Source organism: Ostrea edulis, chromosome 3 (genome assembly GCF_947568905.1).
Source record: "Ostrea edulis chromosome 3, xbOstEdul1.1, whole genome shotgun sequence".
In the NCBI taxonomy this organism is placed as follows: Eukaryota; Metazoa; Mollusca; class Bivalvia; order Ostreida; family Ostreidae; genus Ostrea; species Ostrea edulis.
Genome location: NC_079166.1, coordinates 88,384,480 through 88,408,419, shown reverse-complemented (window position 1 = coordinate 88,408,419; position 23,940 = coordinate 88,384,480). Strand labels below are relative to the sequence as shown.

The window sequence follows — 23,940 nt, the reverse complement described above, 5'->3', positions numbered from 1 at the left end:
TATCTGGAGTGAAGTGAGGGTTTGTTGTTTATTGATAGTGCTGTGAGGGGTTGTTGTTTATTGATAGTGAAGTGAGGGGGTTGTTGTTTATTGATAGTGAAGTGAGGGTTTGTTGTTTATTGATAGTGGTGTGAGGGGGTTGTTGTTTATTGATAGTGAAGTGAGGGGTTGTTGTTTATTGATAGTGAAGTGAGGGGTTGTTGTTTATTGATAGTGTTGTGAGGGGTTGTTGTTTATTGATAGTGATGTGAGGGTTTGTTGTTTATTGATAGTGAAGTGAGGGTTTGTTGTTTATTGATAGTGAAGTGAGGGGTTGTTGTTTATTGATAGTGATGTGAGAGTTTGTTGTTTATTGATAGTGGAGTGAGGGTTTGTTGTTTATTGATAGTGGAGTGAGGGTTTGTTGTTTATTGATAGTGAAGTGAGGGTTTGTTGTTTATTGATAGTGATGTGAGAGTTTGTTGTTTATTGATAGTAAATGAGGGGTTGTTGTTTATTGATAGTGGTGTGTGGGTTTGTTGTTTATTGAGAGTGGAGTGTGAGGGTTTGTTGTTTATTGATAGTGGAGTGAGGGGGTTGTTGTTTATTGATAGTGATGTGAGGGTTTGTTGTTTATTGATAGTGAAGTGAGGGGGTTGTTGTTTATTGATAGTGGAGTGAGGGTTTGTTGTTTATTGATAGTGGAGTGAGGGGGTTGTTGTTTATTGATAGTGGTGTGAGGGTTTGTTGTTTATTGAGAGTGGAGTGTGAGGGTTTGTTGTTTATTGATAGTGGTGTGAGGGGTTGTTGTTTATTGATAGTGATGTGAGGGTTTGTTGTTTATTGATAGTGATGTGAGAGTTTGTTGTTTATTGATAGTAAGTGAGGGGTTGTTGTTTATTGATAGTGGTGTGTGGGTTTGTTGTTTATTGAGAGTGGAGTGTGAGGGTTTGTTGTTTATTGATAGTGATGTGAGGGGGTTGTTGTTTATTGATAGTGATGTGAGGGTTTGTTGTTTATTGATAGTGGAGTGAGGGGGTTGTTGTTTATTGATAGTGGAGTTAGGGTTTGTTGTTTATTGATAGTGGAGTGAGGGGGTTGTTGTTTATTGATAGTGGTGTGAGGGTTTGTTGTTTATTGAGAGTGGAGTGTGAGGGTTTGTTGTTTATTGATAGTGATGTGAAGGGGTTGTTGTTTATTGATAGTGATGTGAGGGTTTGTTGTTTATTGATAGTGGAGTGAGGGGGTTGTTGTTTATTGATAGTGGAGTGAGGGTTTGTTGTTTATTGATAGTGGAGTGAGGGTTTGTTGTTTATTGATAGTGAAGTGAGGGGGTTGTTGTTTATTGATAGTGATGTGAGAGTTTGTTGTTTATTGATAGTGGAGTGAGGGGGTTGTTGTTTATTGATAGTGGAGTGAGAGTTTGTTGTTTATTGATAGTGAAGTGAGGGTTTGTTGTTTATTGATAGTGGTGTGAGGGTTTGTTGTTTATTGATAGTGGAGTGAGGGGGTTGTTGTTTATTGATAGTGGTGTGAGGGTTTGTTGTTTATTGATAGTGGAGTGAGGGGGTTGTTGTTTATTGATAGTGGAGTGAGGGTTTGTTGTTTATTGATAGTGATGTGAGAGTTTGTTGTTTATTGAGAGTGATGTGAGGGTTTGTTGTTTATTGATAGTGGAGTGAGGGGGTTGTTGTTTATTGATAGTGATGTGAGGGTTTGTTGTTTATTGATAGTGGAGTGAGAGGTTGTTATTTATTGATAGTGGAGTGTGAGGGTTTGTTATTTATTGATAGTGATGTGAGGGGGTTGTTGTTTATTGATAGTGATGTGAGGGTTTGTTGTTTATTGATAGTGGTGTGAGGGTTTTGTTGTTTATTGATAGTGGTGTGAGGGTTTCTTGTTTATTGAGAGTGGAGTGTGAGAGTTTGTTGTTTATTGATAGTGAAGTGAGGGTTTGTTGTTTATTGATAGTGATGTGAGAGTTTGTTGTTTATTGATAGTGGAGTGAGTGTTTGTTGTTTATTGATAGTGGTGTGAGGGTTTTGTTGTTTATTGATAGTGGTGTGAGGGTTTCTTGTTTATTGAGAGTGGAGTGTGAGAGTTTGTTGTTTATTGATAGTGAAGTGAGGGTTTGTTGTTTATTGATAGTGATGTGAGAGTTTGTTGTTTATTGATAGTGGAGTGAGTGTTTGTTGTTTATTGATAGTGATGTGAGAGTTTGTTGTTTATTGATAGTGGAGTGAGTGTTTGTTGTTTATTGATAGTGGAGTGAGGGTTTGTTGTTTATTGATAGTGGTGTGTGAGGGGTTGTTGTTTATTGATAGTGGTGTGTGAGGGGTTGTTGTTTATTGATAGTGAAGTGAGGGTTTGTTGTTTATTGATAGTGATGTGAGAGTTTGTTGTTTATTGATAGTGGAGTGAGTGTTTGTTGTTTATTGATAGTGGAGTGAGGGTTTGTTGTTTATTGATAGTGGTGTGTGAGGGGTTGTTGTTTATTGATAGTGGTGTGTGAGGGGTTGTTGTTTATTGATAGTGGTGTGTGAGGGGTTGTTGTTTATTGATAGTGAAGTGAGGGTTTGTTGTTTATTGATAGTGGTGTGTGAGGGTTTGTTGTTTATTGATAGTGAAGTGAGGGGTTGTTGTTTATTGATAGTGGAGTGAGTGTTTGTTGTTTATTGATAGTGATGTGAGAGTTTGTTGTTTATTGATAGTGGAGTGAGTGTTTGTTGTTTATTGATAGTGGAGTGAGTGTTTGTTGTTTATTGATAGTGATGTGAGAGTTTGTTGTTTATTGATAGTGGAGTGAGGGGTTGTTGTTTATTGATAGTGAAGTGAGGGGTTGTTGTTTATTGATAGTGGTGTGTGAGGGTTTGTTGTTTATTGATAGTGAAGTGAGGGGTTGTTGTTTATTGATAGTGATGTGAGAGTTTGTTGTTTATTGATAGTGGAGTGAGTGTTTGTTGTTTATTGATAGTGGTGTGAGGGTTTGTTGTTTATTGATAGTGGAGTGAGTGTTTGTTGTTTATTGATAGTGATGTGAGAGTTTGTTGTTTATTGATAGTGGAGTGAGTGTTTGTTGTTTATTGATAGTGGAGTGAGGGTTTGTTTTTTATTGATAGTGGTGTGTGAGGGGTTGTTGTTTATTGATAGTGGTGTGTGAGGGGTTGTTGTTTATTGATAGTGAAGTGAGGGTTTGTTGTTTATTGATAGTGGTGTGTGAGGGTTTGTTGTTTATTGATAGTGAAGTGAGGGGTTGTTGTTTATTGATAGTGAAGTGAGGGTTTGTTGTTTATTGATAGTGGTGTGTGAGGGGGTTGTTGTTTATTGATAGTGATGTGAGGGTTTGTTGTTTATTGATAGTGGTGTGAGGGTTTTGTTGTTTATTGATAGTGGTGTGAGGGTTTGTTGTTTATTGATAGTGGAGTGAGGGTTTGTTGTTTATTGATAGTGATGTGAGAGTTTGTTGTTTATTGATAGTAATGTGAGAGTTTGTTGTTTATTGATAGTGATGTGAGGGGGTTGTTGTTTATTGATTGTGGAGTGTGAGGGGTTTGTTGTTTATTGATAGTGATGTGAGGGGGTTGTTGTTTATTGATAGTGGTGTGAGGGTTTGTTGTTTATTGATAGTAAGTGAGGGTTTGTTGTTTATTGATAGTGCTGTGAGAGTTTGTTGTTTATTGATAGTGGAGTGAGTGTTTGTTGTTTATTGATAGTGGAGTGAGAGTTTGTTGTTTATTGATAGTGATGTGAGAGTTTGTTGTTTATTGATAGTGGTGTGAGGGTTTGTTGTTTATTGATAGTGGTGTGTGAGGAGGTTGTTGTTTATTGATAGTGATGTGAGGGTTTGTTGTTTATTGATAGTGGTGTGAGGGTTTTGTTGTTTATTGATAGTGGTGTGAGGGTTTCTTGTTTATTGAGAGTGGAGTGTGAGGGTTTGTTGTTTATTGATAGTGATGTGAGGGGGTTGTTGTTTATTGATTGTGGAGTGTGAGGGGTTTGTTGTTTATTGATAGTGATGTGAGGGGGTTGTTGTTTATTGATAGTGGTGTGAGGGTTTGTTGTTTATTGATAGTAAGTGAGGGTTTGTTGTTTATTGATAGTGATGTGAGGGTTTGTTGTTTATTGATAGTGGTGTGAGGGGTTGTTATTTATTGATAGTGATGTGAGGGTTTGTTGTTTATTGATAGTGCTGTGAGAGTTTGTTGTTTATTGATAGTGGTGTGAGGGTTTGTTGTTTATTGATAGTGGTGTGTGAGGGGGTTGTTGTTTATTGATAGTGATGTGAGGGTTTGTTGTTTATTGATAGTGAAGTGAGGGTTTGTTGTTTATTGATAGTGATGTGAGAGTTTGTTGTTTATTGATAGTGATGTGAGAGTTTGTTGTTTATTCATAGTGGAGTGAGGGGTTGTTGTTTATTGATAGTGAAGTGAGGGTTTGTTGTTTATTGATAGTGATGTGAGGGTTTGTTGTTTATTGATAGTGAAGTGAGGGTTTGTTGTTTATTGATAGTGATGTGAGAGTTTGTTGTTTATTGATAGTGATGTGAGAGTTTGTTGTTTATTGATAGTGGTGTGAGGGGGTTGTTGTTTATTGATAGTGATGTGAGGGTTTGTTGTTTATTGATAGTGGAGTGAGGGTTTGTTGTTTATTGATAGTGATGTGAGAGTTTGTTGTTTATTGATAGTGGTGTGAGGGGTTTGTTGTTTATTGATAGTAATGTGAGGGTTTGTTGTTTATTGATAGTGGTGTGAGGGGGTTGTTGTTTATTGATAGTGATGTGAGGGTTTGTTGTTTATTGATAGTGAAGTGAGGGTTTGTTGTTTATTGATAGTGATGTGAGGGGGTTGTTGTTTATTGATAGTGATGTGAGGGTTTGTTGTTTATTGATAGTGATGTGAGGGTTTGTTGTTTATTGATAGTGATGTGAGGGTTTGTTGTTTATTGATAGTGGAGTGAGGGGGTTGCTGTTTATTGATAGTGAAGTGAGGGTTTGTTGTTTATTGATAGTGAAGTGAGGGGTTGTTGTTTATTGATAGTGGAGTGTGAGGGTTTGTTGTTTATTGATAGTGATGTGAGGGTTTGTTGTTTATTGAGAGTGGAGTGTGAGGGTTTGTTGTTTATTGATAGTGGAGTGTGAGGGGTTTGTTGTTTATTGATAGTGGAGTGTGATGGGTTTGTTGTTTATTGATAGTGGTGTGAGGGTTTGTTGTTTATTGATAGTGGTGTGAGGGTTTGTTGTTTATATAAAGTGTTGTGAGGGGTTGTTGTATTTTGATAGTGGTGTGAGGGGGTTGATGTTTATAGATAGTGAAGTGAGAGGTTGTTGTTTATTGATAGTGGAGTGAGGGGTTTATTTTTTATTGATAGTGGTGTGGGGGTTGTTTTTTATTAATAGTGGAGTGGGGGTTTGTTTTTTACCTGGAGTGGTGTGGGGGTTTGTTTTTTTACCTGGAGTGGTGATGGGGGATTGTTTTTTACCTTGAGTGGTGGTGGGGGTTGTTTTTTATTGATAGTGGCGTGGGGGTTTGTTTTTTACTTGGAGTGATGGAGGATTGTTTTTTACTTTGAGTGGTGGTGGGGGTTGTTTTTTATTGATAGTGGCGTGGGGGTTTGTTTTTTACTTGGAGTGATGGAGGATTGTTTTTTACTTGGAGTGGTGGTGGGGTTGTTTTTTTATTGATAGTGGAGTGGGGGTTTGTTTTTACCTGGAGTGGTGATGGGGGATTGTTTTTTACCTGAAGTGGTGGTGGGGGTTGTTTTTATTGATAGTGCAGTGGGGGTTTGTTTTTTACCTGGAGTGGTGGTGGGGGTTGTTTTTTTTACCTGGAGTGGTGGTGGGGTTGGTTTTTATTGATAGTGGAGTGGTGGTGGATAGTTTTTTACCTGGAGTGGTGGTGGGGGTTGTGTTTTATTGATAGCGGAGTGGGGGGGGGGGGTGTTTTTTACCTGGAGTGGTGTGGGGGTTGTTTTTTATTAATAGTGGAGTGGGGGTTTGTTTTTTACCTGGAGTGGTGTGGGGGTTTATTTTTTTACCTGGAGTGGTGATGGGGGATTGTTTTTTACCTTGAGTGGTGGTGGGGGTTGTTTTTTATTGATAGTGGAGTGGGGGGTTGTTTTTTACCTGGAGTGGTGTGGGGGTTTGTTTTTTACCTGGAGTGGTGTGGGGGTTTGTTTTTTACCTGGAGTGGTGGTGGGGGATTGTTTTTTACCTGGAGTGGTGGTGGGGGTTGCTTTTTATTGATAGTGGAGTGGGGGTTGTTTTTTTTACCTGGAGTGATGGAGGATTGTTTTTTACTTGGAGTGGTGGTGGGGGTTGTTTTTTATTGATAGTGGAGTTGGGGTTGTTTTTTACCTGGAGTGGTGGTGGGGGATTGTTTTTTACCTGGAGTGGTGGTGGGGGTTGTTTTTTATTGATAGTGGAGTGGGGGTTTGTTTTTTACCTGGAGTGGTGGTGGTGTTGTTTTTTTTTATAGTGGTGTGGGGGTTTGTTTTTTTACCTGGAGTGGTGGTGGGGGATTGTTTTTTTACCTTGAGTGGTGGTGGGGGATTGTTTTTTACCTGGAGTGGTGGTGGGGTTGTTTTTATTGATAGTGGTGTGGAGGTTTGTTGTTTTACCTGGAGTGGTGGTGGGGGATTGTTTTTTACCTGGAGTGGTGGTGGGGTTGTTTTTATTGATAGTGGAGTGGGGGTTTGTTTTTTACCTGGAGTGGTGTGGGGGTTTGTTTTTTACCTGGAGTGGTGGTGGGGGATTGTTTTTTACCTGGAGTGGTGGTGGGGTTGTTTTTATTGATAGTGGAGTGGGGGTTTGTTTTTTGCCTGGAGTGGTGGTGGAGTTGTTTTTATTGATAGTGGTGTGGGGGTTTGTTTTTTTACCTGGAGTGGTGGTGGGGGATTGTTTTTTACCTGGAGTGGTGGTGGGGTTGTTTTTATTGATAGTGGAGTGGGGGTTTGTTTTTTACCTGGAGTGGTGGTGGGGGTTGTTTTTTTACCTGGAGTGGTGGTGGGGTTGGTTTTTATTGATAGTGGAGTGGTGGTGGATTGTTTTTTACCTGGAGTGGTGGTGGGGGTTGTGTTTTATTGATAGCGGAGTGGGGGGGGGGGGGTTTACCTGGAGTGGTGTGGGGGTTGTTTTTTATTAATAGTGGAGTGGGGGTTTGTTTTTTACCTGGAGTGGTGTGGGGGTTTGTTTTTTTACCTGGAGTGGTGGTGGGGGATTGTTTTTTACCTGGAGTTGTGGTGGGGTTGTTTTTATTGATAGTGGAGTGGGGGTTTGTTTTTTGCCTGGAGTGGTGGTGGGGGATTGTTCTTTACCTGGAGTGGTGGTGGGGTTGTTTTTATTGATAGTGGAGTGGGGGATTGTTTTTTACCTGGAGTGGTGGTGGGGGTTGTTTTTTATTGATAGTGGAGTGGGGGGTTGTTTTTTACCTGGAGTGGTGGTGGGGTTGTTTTTATTGATAGTGGTGTGGGGGTTTGTTTTTTTTACCTGGAGTGGTGGTGGGGGATTGTTTTTTACCTGGAGTGGTGGTGGGGTTGTTTTCATTGATAGAGGAGTGGGGGTTTGTTTTTTACCTGGAGTGGTGTGGGGGTTTGTTTTTTACCTGGAGTGGTGGTGGGGGATTGTTTTTTACCTGGAGTTGTGGTGGGGTTGTTTTTATTGATAGTGGAGTGGGGGTTTGTTTTTTGCCTGGAGTGGTGGTGGGGTTGTTTTTATTGATAGTGGAGTGGGGGTTTGTTTTTTGCCTGGAGTGGTGGTGGGGTTGTTTTTATTGATAGTGGTGTGGGGGTTGTTTTTTATTGATAGTGGTGTGGAGGTTTGTTGTTTTACCTGGAGTGGTGGTGGGGGTTTGTTTTTTTACCTGGAGTGGTGGTGGGGTTGTTTTTATTGATAGTGGTGTGGGGGTTTGTTTTTTTACCTGGAGTGGTGGTGGGGGATTGTTTTTTACCTGGAGTGGTGGTGGGGTTGTTTTTATTGATAGTGGAGTGGGGGGTTTGTTTTTTACCTGGAATGGTGGTGGGGGATTGTTTTTTACCTGGAGTGGTGGTGGGGTTGTTTTTATTGATAGTGGAGTGGGGGATTGTTTTTTACCTGGAGTGGTGGTGGGGGTTGTTTTTTATTGATAGTGGAGTGGGGGTTTGTTTTTTTTACCTGGAGTGGTGGTGGGGGATTGTTTTTTACCTGGAGTGGTGGTGGGGTTGTTTTTATTGATAGTGGAGTGGGGGTTTGTTTTTTACCTGGAGTGGTGGTGGTTGCATTAGTTGTGGTAGTTGTGGGAGTGGTGGTTGGAACTGTAGCAGTCGTTGTATTTAGTGGTGATTCACCTAAAAATAAACATGATTTAAGTAAATACATGCTAATATCAGGCCACTGTACCAGCCCCATTCATTAAACCCATGTGCTTATTGAATTGTACATGATTACCAGCCCCATTCATTAAACCCATGTGCTTATTGACAGCTAATTAAGCATGAAACTCTGTCCTGTGTACACTTATATGGTGAATTGGTAACGAATGACACTAGGCAGTCGAAGAGGGAAAGCGATGTTAAGATAGATGATTCTGTATGATATTGTGTAAAGCTGATAATGTCACTCAAATAAGAGGTACTGTGAGCAATGCTCACTAAGAATACCCTCTGCTTACCCCAATCTCCAAAAGAGTGTTGTTAATAGGGTCAAATTACCTCTTTTCTGAATGTAAAAGAGAAAGGGCATGACAAAACCTTGGGTAGTCTCTTCTCTAGGAGTGTGCTTAAACTTTGGACAACAAAATCGATAGGGAACATCTTCGTCCCATGGGTAGTCCATATGTATGATATGGTCACTCTAGGTGGAAAGGGTAACTCTTTAGAGCCCGGAAACCATATTGGTACTTCGATGCATGTCCAGTGTGCTTAATCTTTGGACAACAAATTCGATAGGGAACATCTTCATCCCATGGGTAGTCCATATGTATGATATGGTGACTGTAGGTGGAAAAGATAACGCTTTAGAGCCCAGAAACCATTGCGTCTACAGACGGACAGACAGACAACCTGATTCCAGTATACCACCCCCCACCCACCCCCAAAACCCCAACACTTAATACACTCCTACGTTGCTCACACTAATATTTTTAATTGGGTACAAGAACTACATAACTTACAGATATTATTCTTGTCAATATCAGTGACGTTGATTTTACAAGCTGTGGCTGCCTGTTGTTTGTCAGTATCATTGTTGAGGTTGTGACATCCTGAAAAAAATATCAACGCTTTCAGCTTTAAAAGGAAAATACCATTATACATTATATGCATGAAAACCAAACCAACTGGCATATACTGTAAAAGTGGGGGTGGGTTAAGTACGCGTTGTTCCATGACCAACATTACGCACGAGGGGGGAAATATATGCAGTAATTGAATTCTATATCATCAAACATTTATAACTATGCAAGTATGGGAAATTTACACGCATTTTACGTAACATCAAAATTAGTGTAAATCCCCCCCCCCCCTCCACCATGTTTAAGTGTATAAAAAACCACTTTTACAGAATATCAGCAAAATGAAATCCTTTGTAAATTTTTATATTCACCACTGTCACCTAAAGTCTGATAAAAACAATAATAAACTTAATCAGTTCAAACTTCAGAACCAAAAGGCATCTCAGTGTTCTCTGGTTTGGAAATAGTTTGCTTTTAAAATTGTGACTGAATCTTCGCAATTAATTTTTACTTCAAAGTTATCATTGGTTTGTTCTGTAAAGTGTATCCAGGGTTTGACACTAAGGCGCGTCCGACCCACCGAGTCTACTAAATGATAGACCGGTCGGGTAAAATGTCAATTTACTAGTCCAACTGGTCATGTTTAAAAAATAAACAAGAAACTAAAAAGAATTTACTTTAAACCACAAGATATTTTATTCTTAGCTAAAAAAAAAAAAAAAATAACTGCAAAGAGTTTGAGAGCAAGTTTGAACCGCGTGATGACACAATCTTTATTTATAGTTCTAATAAATAAGTCGTGGTTGGAAGTGATGTTTTACGACATCTACTCGATGTTAATGTGTGTAAATATTTATGTTTCGGATAAATAGATATAAATTGAATTCATTTTCATTAAAAAAGAGTTTAATTGAGTTAAACATTTATAAGAAAGTGTTTATCCAATTAATCAATTACGTCCTAAACAACCATTTTTCACTGTTGATATATATGCGGGAATGTCTCTATATTAAATATGCCTTCTCGTCCTCAAGGAAAGATGTCCCAAGAGAAAAAAAAATGAAAAGGTTGGGAAGAAACAAAACAGGGCTTATGAAATAGAATTTATTTTTTTTAAAACGGTTTAGTTCATTTTATTCTAAATGGACTAAATAATTTTCCGTGCCGGTAGAATTTAATGAAACAGAAAATGTGTTTGAAAATAAAAGCATCAAATAAATGACAAGATTAAAGATTTTTTTGAGACAATTAAATATGTTTTAGTTCAAACTTAACATTTGTAACTTGAATTAAGTATCGATCTATATGGAGAAACTATCGTTAACTTTTTTCTGGAAAGTTAGTCAGGGCTAGTTGATGTAAGGTCAGGTCTAGTAAAATTCATTTGAAGTAGCCCAACTGGTCTAGTGCTCAAAAAAGTAAATGTCAAACCCTGGTATCGTATTGAAAATATTGAATAATCTATAAGTATCACATTTTGTGAATTTCAGCCCCAACATTATCTTGCATTTTCCATCTTCATGTTACATATTTGTTTTATACATTTATTGCATGATAGTGAGGGCAATGAATTGTTTATTATACCAAAACAAAGCAAGGCTACAAAAATGCATTTGAAATTGGACCCCACTCATCTATACATTATATGTAAATGAGATTGCCCTTACGGAAATACCGCGCCGTCAATGTATTAGAAGGTACAAACAACGAAATACAGTGATATGATAACCAGTTTTTGTATTTCCATCCTCCATGAATGCTGATTTACTTGCTTGTTTTTTTATCAACCAAAACCAAGTGATTTTACTGTATATCAGAGACTCGCATATTTTTTGTCTTACGAACGATGAAAGAACATGCAATGACTCGGACTTATTGTGACGTCACAATAAACTTCGTTTACCTTGACGTTAAATTTATGGAAAGTGCATGAGGCTGATGAAACCTCGCCAAGTTTGTTGTCTGCCTCATTCGGAACACTCGGGTTTGTTCATTTAACTCATTCGGAACACTCGGGTTTGTTCATTTAACTCATTCGAAACACTCGGGTTTGTTCATTTAACTCATTCGGAACACTCGGGTTTGTTCATTTAACTGGAAACGAAAGTGAAAACAAAGAGATATCCGAAGGGGAGGTACACTACGTTTTGTTGCAGGGCAAAACATGACGGTCACGTGACCTTCTCGGCAAATAAGATTCTGTTTTATTAGTGATTCTCAATATGAGATATAATAATACACTTTATTCACCATCATGTTACACTGGTTTACATTTTATTCACCTTCATGAAACATTATTTTACACTTAATTCACCTTTGTGTTACATTGTTTTACACTTTATTCATCTTTGTGTTACATTGTTTTACACTTTATTAATCTTTGTGTTACATTGTTTTACACTTTATTAATCTTTGTGTTACATTGTTTTACACTTTATATTCACCTTCATGTAACATTGTTTTACACTTTATTAATCTTTGTGTTACATTGTTTTACACTATTAATCTTTGTGTTACATTGTTTTACACTTTATTAATCTTTGTTACATTGTTTACACTTTATTTACCTTTGTGTTACATTGTTTTACACTTTATTAATCTTTGTGTTACATTGTTTTACACTTTATTCATCTTTGTGTTACATTGTTTTACACTTTATTAATCTTTGTGTTACATTGTTTTGCACTTTATTAATCTCTGTGTTACATTGTTTTACACTTTATTAATCTTTGTGTTACATTGTTTTACACTTTAAATCTTTGTGTTACATTGTTTTACACTTTATTAATCTTTGTGTTACACTGTTTTACACTTTATTAATCTTTGTGTTACATTGTTTTGCACTTTATTAATCTTTGTGTTACATTGTTTTACACTTTATTAATCTTTGTGTTACATTGTTTTACACTTTATTCACCTTTGTGTTACATTGTTTTACACTTTATTAATCTTTGTGTTACATTGTTTTGCACTTTATTAATCTTTATGTTACATTGTTTTACACTTTATTCATCTTTGTGTTACATTGTTTTACACTTTATTCATCTTTGTGTTACATTGTTTTACACTTTATTCATATTTGTGTTACATTGTTTTACACTTTATTCATATTTGTGTTACATTGTTTTACACTTTCATTTGTCTTACTCACCTTCATGGACTACTGTACAATTAATCCAGGCACATGCTGTGTCCTCACAGCAGGCAGTCTGATTGGTATACACAGTGCAATCCACACTGGCCACTGAAACAGGTCACAAGAGACTCGTGTTATCAAGAAGTTACCCCTACAGAAACATTCATAAACTTGTACATCTATCTCTCCACTACAAATTACACAGGCTGCTGAAACAGATCACAAGAGGCTCGTGCTTTCGTTACCCCCGAAGAAAAAACAGATTTGTATGTGTTCTATCTCTCCTCCAGTACAAATTACACAGGCTGCTGAAACATGACACAAGACTCGTGTAACAAATAGCAACCTATGGAGTAACAATAGTACCGCCAACAGTACATAATATGCCTCTGAAAAGCTCATGATTTGTAGAACTTGGCTTTAAGTAGTATCAGCAATCGTCAGGGTGTTACATACTGTCTAAATCATAAAAACAGACAAATCATGTACTGTCCATGTAATATTTCCACTTGTCATATTAAAGATGTATGTGTACAAAGTTTGATGGCCCTAGTCCCATTGATTCAGTCTGTATCCTGCTACTACGACCTTGACCTTTGACCTTCAGAAACAATAGGCATCCTCTATTTGACATAAAGTCCATGTGTACCAAATTTGATGGTCCTAGCCCCAACACGTCGGTCTGTATTAACTGCCTACAAGGTTTTCCTAATAAGTTTTACTATGACCTTGACCTTTGACGTTTGACATTGAAAAACAATGGGCATCTTCCTCTTATCATGGTGATCAAATGTACCAAGTTGCAATATCCTGGAGCTTACGGTTCGATTTGTATTCTGCTCACAAGGTTTTCCTACAAGTGATACTACGACCTTGACCTTTGACCTCTGATTTTGAACAACAATAGGCATCTTCCTCTTATCATGGTGATCAAAGGTACAAAGATCCTGGAGCTTACGGTTCGGTCTGTATCCTGCCCACAAGGTCCGGACAGACGGACAAACAAACGTAAGCACCATACCATAATACATCTCGTCTTTGACGGGCATAAAAAAACATTCACATTCATTACTTTGTATGTTGGTGTCTGGGTATTTTCAAACCTAGTGTATCAGTAGTCATTTAAACAATAAAATGCTTTCTTTGTTGTTTCATCGGGTGATGAAAGTAACTAGCATTACGAAAAATATTCATAACCCACGGAAGCAGGTCATAAAAAATTTGTTTATATTTTCAATGATTTTTAAAAGATATAAACTAGAATTAAGTACTGAAATGGACCAATTTACACTTTAACTGGAACAGCCGATGCAACCATTGACCTTGGCACTACTCCATATTTGGTAATGATTATGCAGACAGGTGGTACTAAAAAAAGACCCAAGGGCTACATGACTCACCTGTGTGACCTTGACCCTACCATTGTTCAGCAGCTGTGATTTTGAAAAGAAGTTTTATTCCCATGAAAAATTTTGACCCCCATATTGTAGCCCCAACGGATCACAACATAACTGAAAATGATTTCACAAAACAAAGATGTGACCTCAACATCAATATCACTGACATGACCTTCATGTTCTGCTTAATACAAAGGTCATGGTGTGAAATGCAATATCTTGCCATAAGAAATCTATATACAAAATATGAAAGTTCCATCTTGAAAAGTTCAGGAGATATTGATTACATCAGATTTTTAAAATGTTTGTCAAGGTCACAAGATCAAACACGATTGTATCACAAGGTTATATCATAAAACATCATAAAACATCAGATTCTGTGTACGAAATATGAACGTCAAATATGAACGTCCTACCGTGACTAGTTCCAAAGATATTTGGTTGATTATATTTTCTAACAAGTAGGTTATAAAGTATAAGGTTACAAGCTGAAAGGTGAAGATAACGAACAGGTCAAAGGTCACATGTGAAATGAAAGGTCTTGTCATAAAAAATCTCTACACACAATATGAAAGGTCTACACTAAATAGTTTAAGAGTTATTGAATAGGTCAGATTCTTAAGAAGTAGGTAATAGCACCGTCTTATAATAACTCTGAATCTTTAAAGTATGTAGTAAAACAGACATATTATGCTTAACTAGGTATCTATGGAAACGCAACATCACACACTAGGAACACGACACATTGGCTAGACGACAAAAGCTTCAAAAATTGTGTAAACATAAAAGTTCAAGATCAAAGGTCACTATCCATGGTACCCAGCACATCTACATGAGATGATCATTTATCTGTACTTGTATGTCAAATATCAAAAGCCTATCGCAATTTAAGACAAAGCAGTAACAGCCCAAAGCAGGTATTGATACAAATTATTAATTCTCTTGACATCTTCAAATATCTTGATCGCCTCTTCCTTCGTTCTTTTTACATGAAGTATTCCCGCAAAAATGTACCAAGTGCTAAGTGAATGATGTTAACGCATTCATTGTAACTTATTTAAACAAAGCAAATATAATATTTGTTAATTCATTTCAGATAAATTTTCATCAGAATTCTGTTAGAATAATATGGATTAACATTTACATGTGAAACAACACAGACTGCTAATGTGAGTGTAAGGAATGATAACTCTGGGTAGAGACTGAACACTGTACATAATTCATGTGCTTTCATGTTGTCTCCAAACCATATGATAAAGAAAAATCATAGGTAACATTGATTTTAAATGCAAGAACACAATAACCAATAGTATTACTTTGTTTAAACCCACTACCTTGATATACACAATATTTCCTATATTTTTCTAAACTTTCAATGACCAGAGATTAAGAACTATTTGCAATATCTCGCATATATGTATCAACAAAAGGTTTGTACTCAAAATCCGAAGTGCAGTGCCGGTGATAAATTGTGAGCTGCCTCAAAAATATAAAATCCATAGCTTATATAGTGCAAGAGATTTTTTTTCCTATCTATCAGCATATGTACAACTTTGATTCCCTATTGCGTCCCCTATTCCTACCTCCAGGGACCATGATTTGAATAAACTTGAATCTACTCAGTCTATGTCAGGAAGCTTTCATCTAAACTTCCACTTTTCTGGTCGAGCGGTTCTTGAGAAGATTTTTAAATGACCCCAACTTATTCATTTTCGTGATTATCTCCTTTTTGAAGGGGAAATGGTCCTTCCTTTGAACAAACTTGAATCCCCTTTGCCTAGGGATAATTTGTACCAAGTTTCATTGAAATTTGCTCATCATACTTCTATACATCAGCACGTAAAACTTGGATCCCCTAACCCCAAGGGCCAAGATCTGAACTCATTTGAATCTACTTTATACCAGAAAGCTTTCAGGTAAATCTCCACTCTTATGGCCTAGTGGTTCTTGAGAAGATTTTTAAAGATATTCCCTATATAATTGCAGGCAAAATTCTGATCCCCTATTGCAGAGTTGTCGAAATTTTTAGATCACTGTTAGACATTTGGTCTGACTGATATAAGGTTCCGTCAGACCAGACAAAGTTTTGTCAGACCAGATACATGTACCTTGACCTTGTATTGCATAGAAAGAACGAAGGAAAAAGAACTGCACCAAAATGCCTTTTATTGTTTTAACAGCAATGCATCACCCACTCATATCCAGTCAAATACGGTCAGTTTTCCAACCATCTTGGAACTCATGAACACCACGGAAACCTTCGTAATTTTTAAGTGGTCTAGGTTCAGCATTTTTTAAAATGCCAAGTTGTTTGTTTGTTTTACATCCCGCCAGGAATTTTCTCCTCATATTGAGACGTCACCAGCTGTAGGTGAAATACCACAAATTTAGTCTAGACATGCCATGCTGTGTACTCTGAATCAAGGTCGTAGTAGTGAGGGTTCTTTAATGTGTTAACACCTGTCGCAACATGGGAAGTCATATCCGAAAGACCTGTGACTCTCACTGCTAAATGCCGAGAGTTAGGCGAGGATATATTTACATCTTAGGTTTGACGTGGTCATGACATGAGCAGAAATCGGAACTCACGACCTCCCAGTTACGAAGCGAACGCTCTACCTCTGAGCTATCATAACCAATCTTTACTCTGTGGGTAGAGAAGCTTTCACAAATTTGATCGGGCACGCGGCCATGTTGATTGAGTGACCTTCACTTGCGCATCCTGAACCCGAGCTCTAAAATAATCAGATCACATCCAATATTTTCAAACGGTCATTTGGACCGACATTTTTTAACAACTTATCGGTCCAGGGAATTTTTTTTACCGGCCTTGCCGACAGGACTGACAGTTTTCAACAACTCTGGTATTGTGGCCCCACCCACCCTCAGGGGTCATGATTTTAACAAACTTGAATCTGCACTATGTCAGAATGCTTTCATGTAATTTTCAGCTTTTTAGGCCCAGTGGTTCTTGAGAAGATTTTTAAATGACCCCATCATATTTTTGCATTTTGTGATTATCTCTCCTTTGAGGGGAGCATGGCCCTTCAATTGAATAAATTTTGACACCCTTCACCCAAGGATGATTTGTACCAAATTTGGTTGAAACTGTCCAGTGGTTCTGGAGAAGGAGTCGAAAATGTGACAAGCTTACAGACGGACGACAGTCAGGTGATAAAAAAAGCTCACTTAAATGAGCTCAGGTGAGCTAAAAACTGGATCGAACCAGTTCACAAGAAACATGTATTCATTATCTACGATGAAAGCAATATCAATTTCAAAAAGAAATATAAGAGAAAAGATTCAGTGAATGTAAATATTATACAATTATTGCTCTTTTTGACGTCAATACGATGATTTAGCCACCTGAGGAGTACAATATTCACCGAGCCCGAAGGTGGGTAAATCATCGTATTGACCTCAAAAACAGCAATAATTGTTTTATTATATGATTAAATGATTAAACAAGAAACCCATGGGCCACATCGCTCATCTGAGTCACCTTGGCCCATATCTGAAGACTCTCCATATATATTTGCATGTAAAACCTTAGTCCCTATTATGGCCCAAACTACCCTTTGCAAACTTGAATTTACACTATGTCAGAAAGCTTTCATGTAAATGTCAACTTCTTTGGTCCAATGGTTCTTGAGAAGAAGATTTTTAAAGATTTTTCCTATATTTGTATGTAAAACTTTGATCCCCTATTGTAGCCCCATCCAACCCCCGGGGGCAATGATTTGAACAAACTTGAATCTGCATTATGTCAGGAAGCTTTCATGTAAATTTCAGCTTTTCTGGCTTAGTGGTTCTTGAGAAGATTTTTAAAAATTTTCCCTATATATTTGTGTGTAAAACTTTGATCCCCCCTTGGGGCCCCATCTTATCCCCGGGGGCCATGATTTGAACAAACTTGAATCTGCAACATGTCAGAAAGTTTTCATGTAAAAATCAGCTTTTCTGGCTTAGTGGTTCTTGAGAAGAAGATTTTTAAAAATTTTCCCTATATATTTGTATGTAAAACTTTGATCCCCTATTGTGGCCCCATCCAACCCCCGGGGCCCATGATTTGAACAAACTTGAATCTGCATTATGTCAGGAAGCTTCCATGTAAATCTCAGCTTTTCTGGCTTAGTGGTTCTTGAGAAGAAGATTTTTAAAGTTTTTCCCTATATATTTGTATGTAAAACTTTGATCCGCCCTTGTGGCCCCATCCTACCCCCAGGGGCCATGATTTGAACAAACTTGAATCTGCAATATGTCAGGAAGCTTTCAGGTAAATTTCAGCTCTTCTGGCCCAGTGGTTCTTGAGAAGAAGATTTTTAAATGACCCCACCCTATTTTTGCATTTTTGTGATTATCTCCCCTTTGAAAGGGACATGGCCCTTCATTTGAACAAACTTGAAAGCCCTTCACCCAAGGATGCTTTTGGCCATGTTTGGTTGAAATTGGCCCAGTGGTTCTGAAGAAGAAGTCGAAAATGTGAAAAGTTTAACAGACGGACAGACAGACGACGGACAAAAAGAGATCAGAAAAGCTCACTTGAGCTTTCAGCTCAGGTGAGCTAAAAACCCTTCAAGATTGTTCTTTGCTTTAATTGTAAGTTTCAACGACCTATTTTTGGTCCTATGTGGAAAAAATAATTCCTTAGGTTCACCTGGAAGGTCACGTGCAGGTAAACATAACGTAGTATGATTTCTACATTGTTGGATCTCAGCCAATTAGAGAGCTAGGAATTATTCAATCATATAATAACAAACATTAATGTATTTCACACCTGGGATGGCAGTAGTAATTAAACATTAATATGGTTTTCATAACTGGTCGGGTTTCTCAGTAGTCATTATAAACATTCGTGTTTTTCATACCTGGGTTTTTTAGTACCTATTAAACATTAGAGTTTTTCATACCTGGGTTTTTCAGTACCTATTAAACATTCGTGTTTTTCATACCTGGGTTTTTCAGTACCTATTAAACATTAGTGTTTTTCATACCTGGGGTTTTCAGTACTTATTAAACATTAGTGTTTTTCATACCTGGGTTTTTCAGTACTTATTAAACATTAGAGTTTTTCATACCTGGGTTTTTCAGTACCTATTAAACATTAGTGTTTTTCATACCTGGGTTTTTCAGTACTTATTAAACATTAGAGTTTTTCATACCTGGGTTTTTCAGTACTTATTAAACATTAGTGTTTTTCATACCTGAGTTTTTCCGTACCTATTAAACATTAGAGTTTTTCATACCTGGGTTTTTCAGTACTTATTAAACATTAGAGTTTTTCATACCTGGGTTTTTCAGTACTTATTAAACATTAGAGTTTTTCATACCTGGGTTTTCAGTTGTTTTTTTTTCTTTCTTTTTTTTTTTTTTTTTTATACCTGGGATGGCAGTAGTAATTAAACATTAATATGGTTTTCATAACTGGTCGGGTTTCTCAGTAGTCATCATTTTTTTTTTTTTTAGTTTAAACAATATTTATTCGTAAATAATTCGATAATGTTTACAAACAATGTTTTATACATGAAATAGATTGAGAAACAAGCCAAAAGGCTTATATTAATCTCGCTCTAAATATCTTACAAGTAAGAGGTGAATGAAAATTCTAAGTAAAATAAGTCGTATACTAATTATTACAATACATGCAAAAAGAAATAGGAATAAGAGAGAAAAGCTGGAATTGAGTATTGGGAGAAAAAATAACACACGTTTATATGTATAAGTGTCAATACAGATCAAATGCATATAAACTAAAGACAAAGTTGAAATAATAAATTGTAGAGTTGTGCCATATAAACAATAAGTAATAAACACAGGTTTCCCACTTATTACAACCTTGGTGCACATGAGTATATTTTATATACAATATGACAGTATTACATGTAGATGTAGTAGAACAGCTTTCAGAACCTTTTACTTTCAACAAGAAATTTTTGGGCTAAATAAAATATGCTGTTGTTCTCACTTTCAGATAAATTTTCATTACCGTATAACAATAATTCTACATTAAGTGGATATGGCAGTGTCAAAATTGTATTGGTCCTAACTCTTGAGTACATATTACAGCGTAAAAGAAAATGATCAATACTTTCTACTTCTCCACAAATGCAAAGGGGTGAATTAAATAATTTTCTTTGAAACATATGAAGATTAAGAGCACTGCATTCTAATCTCAATTTTGCATGAAGAGTCTGTCCGATTCTTGTTCCTAAATAAAAATAGTTTGGAATATTAATGACACTTATATTTTTTTCTTTTTTTCTTTTTTTTTTTCCTTTCAATATCTTTTATTTCTAGCTAACATACATTTGATATTTGGGGGTAATGTCTCCGCAGAGACCCCCGAATAATCCTCACCTAGGGTGCCAAGGGCTCCATGGATTGGATATATGTATATATATGTGTTAACTATACATGTATGCATATATAAGAAATATATCTACATGATATCAAACAGTATAGTTGATAATATTGTTTTTCTTTTACACTTAAAGATTTACATGCTAGATAGCAATATTTTTCAACTAAAAAAAAAGCAAAGTATATTTAGGTGTCAAAATTATATCAGTATGAAAAATCTAATCTACATATAAAGCAATGATTGATCCATATTGTTGCAGGGGAGACACAATCACAAACAGTTCACCACTCCCCTAACAACAAGTACTGAGGAACAGGTCACCCTCAAGTACTGGTGGAATGCTATTGTTGGAAACTGAATATCAGATACATAGTACATACAGATTATTGCAATACATGTGTTATAATATAAAGCATTAAAGTAACAAAGAAAGTCTCTCAAATAATTTGTGATCTAGGAAATCGTACCTTGATTTTCTTAATGTTAAGTATGTTCTATAACAGTCTAATTTAACCTGTATCAACAGATTATTCACACTTTCAGTTTTGTTTTCAAGTCTTAACATCATTTTACTTTTGTAAATTCTGAAAGCAATATATGAAATCACAAAGTTAAATGTATGCACTTTAGGATTATCTTCATGAAAAAAGCCGAGAACAATATGTTTCCATCGAATGTCAATTTCAAGCACCATTTCAACAGTATTCCATATCTGTCTTACATTTTGACATTCAAAAATTAAATGTGCATTGTTTTCAATGACATCAGCACAAAATGTACAGTTTCTATGAACATCTTTTTTCCATTTGCTAAGTAGATAATTGTTGCATAAAAGATTGTGCAAGAGTTTGTAGTTAAATTCAGCAACATTTTTATCAACAACTTTACATACATTATTTCTATAAATATTAGTCCAGTCTGACTTTTCCAACATAAAAGTCTTTTCCCACATACTTTCCATATATGATCTTTGAAACTTGTCATCAACAAAAATGTCGTAAAAGAATTTACAAGATTTGCCAATTATAGATTCAATTTTTCCATTTTTAAATATTAAAAACATGTTTTCTTTTTCTATATGGTATTCTGTCTTATGACTTATTTTATTAAAAACATTTCTTAGTATTTTATATTCACACAACCAGTTATGTTTGTTTGTAAGATTTGAAAAATCAGTAATATCCTTGAATCCAATTTCATTAAACAGATCATCTACTTTTAAAACACCACTTTTCATCCAATTTGTAAAACAAAGTGTCTCATTTTTATAAGTAAATCTTTTATTTTTCCAAATATTTTGGGAAAATTGTAATGTTGTCGAATTGCCCTTAGCTTCATTGAAATATGTAATAATTTCTCTATAAAAATAGGGTATATATTTATGTAACATTCCACTTTCACTCAAAAATGAGTCGTTTGTCTTTAATAGATAGTAAATATCATATTGATTCCTTTGACAGAAACTCTGGAAAAAGTCTTTTAATTTATGGTTACACGATATTATTTTTGGGATCCATGATGCTTTAAGCGCTTTGAATTTGGATTTTAAGTCAACTATGTGTATTCCTCCTTTTAGTTTATCTCCTATCAGGGTGTTTCTTTTAATCCTGTCTTTCTTAATCCAAATGAAATTAAATATTATTTTATTTATTTCTTTGATAAATTCATCACCAGGAGTTGGTAATAAAGTTGCTGCATATACTAATTTTGATATTGCCAAAGAGTTTATTATGCAGCATTTTCCAAATATTGTAAGTTTTCTGGTTCTCCATGAATCTAATAATTTTTCTATATCTCTTTGATACCGTATCCAGTTTTTTTCAAAACACTCTTCTTTAATATGACCATTGTGGATACCTAATGCTTTAATTGATTTTTCATTTACTTTCAGATTAAGAATTTCTTTTTTTGTTCCTTTAAGCTTTCCTAATAATAAACATTCTGTTTTATCTTTATTTAGTTTTAATCCTGAATGTTTACAAAAAATATCAATTGTGTTTAACGCTATTTGTAATGATTTTTCATTCTTAATAGGAATCGTACAGTCGTCAGCATGCTGAACTATTTTTATTTCTTGTTTCATTTCTTTGATCTTAAACCCATTTATATCTTTATTTGATCTAATATTACAGGCAAGGACTTCTGCTACAAAAATAAAAAGCAGGGCAGACAATGGACAACCTTGTCTGATTCCTCTATTCATTTTACACGTTTTAGAAATCCATCCATTATTTTTCACTCTAAAAATAGGAAATAGGGTCTTTGTACATTATTTTTATCCATTGCATAAAACTTGCACCAAAATTAAACTTCTCCAGTGTTTTAAATAAAAAATTCCACTCCACCGAGTCAAAAGCTTTCTCAAAATCACAGAATAACAAAATTTGTGGGTCATTTGAGTTTTCACAATATTCATATATATCAAGGATAGTCCTTGCACTAAATCCAATAAATCTGCCTTTAATATAAGCAGTTTGGTCTTCATTGATTAGATTATCAACTACTTTTTGTAGCCTTCTAGCTAACACGAATGCTAAAATTTTGTAATCTGAATTTGTTAAGCTAATCGGTCGATAATTTTTTATCTTATCTCTTTCTCCCTTTTTATGCGGTAATGATAAAAGTGAGAGCCTTTGTGTAAAGGGCATATTACCAGTTTCAAAAGTGTATTCAAGAGTTGCATTAAAAAAAGTCTTTAATTTCATTCCAAAAGGTTTTATAGAATTCATTAGGAATTCCATCCATCCCGGGTGATTTATTATCTTTAAGATTCATTACCGCTTCTTTACATTCTTGAAGAGTAAACATTTCATCGCAACATAATCTTCCATTTTCATCTAATTTTTGTTCAATATTTACTTCATTTTACCTGGGTTTTTCAGTACCTATTAAACATTAGTGTTTTTCATACCTGGGTTTTTCAGTACCTATTAAACATTAGTGTTTTTCATACCTGGGGTTTTCAGTACTTATTAAACATTAGAGTTTTTCATACCTGGGTTTTTCAGTACCTATTAAACATTAGTGTTTTTCATACCTGGGTTTTTCAGTACTTATTAAACATTAGAGTTTTTTCATTACTTATTAAACATTAGTGTTTTTCATACCTGGGTTTTCCCGTACCTATTAAACATTAGTGTTTTTCATACCTGGGTTTTTCAGTACTTATTAAACATTAGTGTTTTTCATACCTGGGTTTTTCAGTACTTATTAAACATTAGAGTTTTTCATACCTGGGTTTTCAGTTGTTATTCTTTCGTTTGTCATAGTTGATGGAAGTTCAGTTGTTACTGGGTCACCTCCTGCAAGTATCATCAAGTATTGATTTAAATCATCAAACCAACAACTTATTCATCTAAATCATCAAACCAACAACTTATTCATCTAAATCATCAAACCAACAACTTATTCATCTAAATCATCAAACCAACACTTATTCGTCTAAATCATCAAACCAACAACTTATTCATCTAAATCATCAAACCAACAACTTATTCATCTAAATCATCAAACCAACACTTATTCATCTAAATCATCAAATCAACAACTTATTCATCTAAATCATCAAACCAACACTTGAACCTTGCCAGATAAAAATCTACCTTCAGGCAAATTTTCACAATTTCATTATTTTAGATGTTACATGAAATACAGATCAAGAAATCGAAAACGGGACCTAAATATCTGTAGTAATAACAAAGATATATTGAAGTATGAAAATGGCACACTTTATAAAGTTACTTTTAAAAACACCGATATTCTAGATTCAATTGTGACGCCATTAATTTTTTATAACATGTTCTGTTACTGATTAGTTTTATCAATATGTCATATTGATGTCGATAATACAAAGAATTCAGCTTT

At 35.6% G+C, this 23,940-nt stretch overlaps 1 protein-coding gene across 3 annotated transcripts in view; it reads right to left on the bottom strand.

Annotated features, from left to right (window-relative positions):
- Positions 1-23,940, bottom strand: part of LOC125674512 (sialomucin core protein 24-like) — a 49,185-nt gene that overhangs the window by 19,926 nt on the left and 5,319 nt on the right. For all 3 annotated transcript variants that reach the window (XM_056159343.1, XM_056159341.1, XM_056159342.1), the window contains exons 2-5: positions 23,310-23,378; positions 12,334-12,426; positions 9,123-9,212; positions 8,212-8,298 (exon numbers count right to left, since the gene is read on the bottom strand). In XM_056159343.1, coding sequence (XP_056015318.1) covers positions 8,212-8,298; positions 9,123-9,212; positions 12,334-12,426; positions 23,310-23,378 — 339 coding nt within the window. The remainder of the gene's footprint in view (positions 1-8,211; positions 8,299-9,122; positions 9,213-12,333; positions 12,427-23,309; positions 23,379-23,940) is intronic.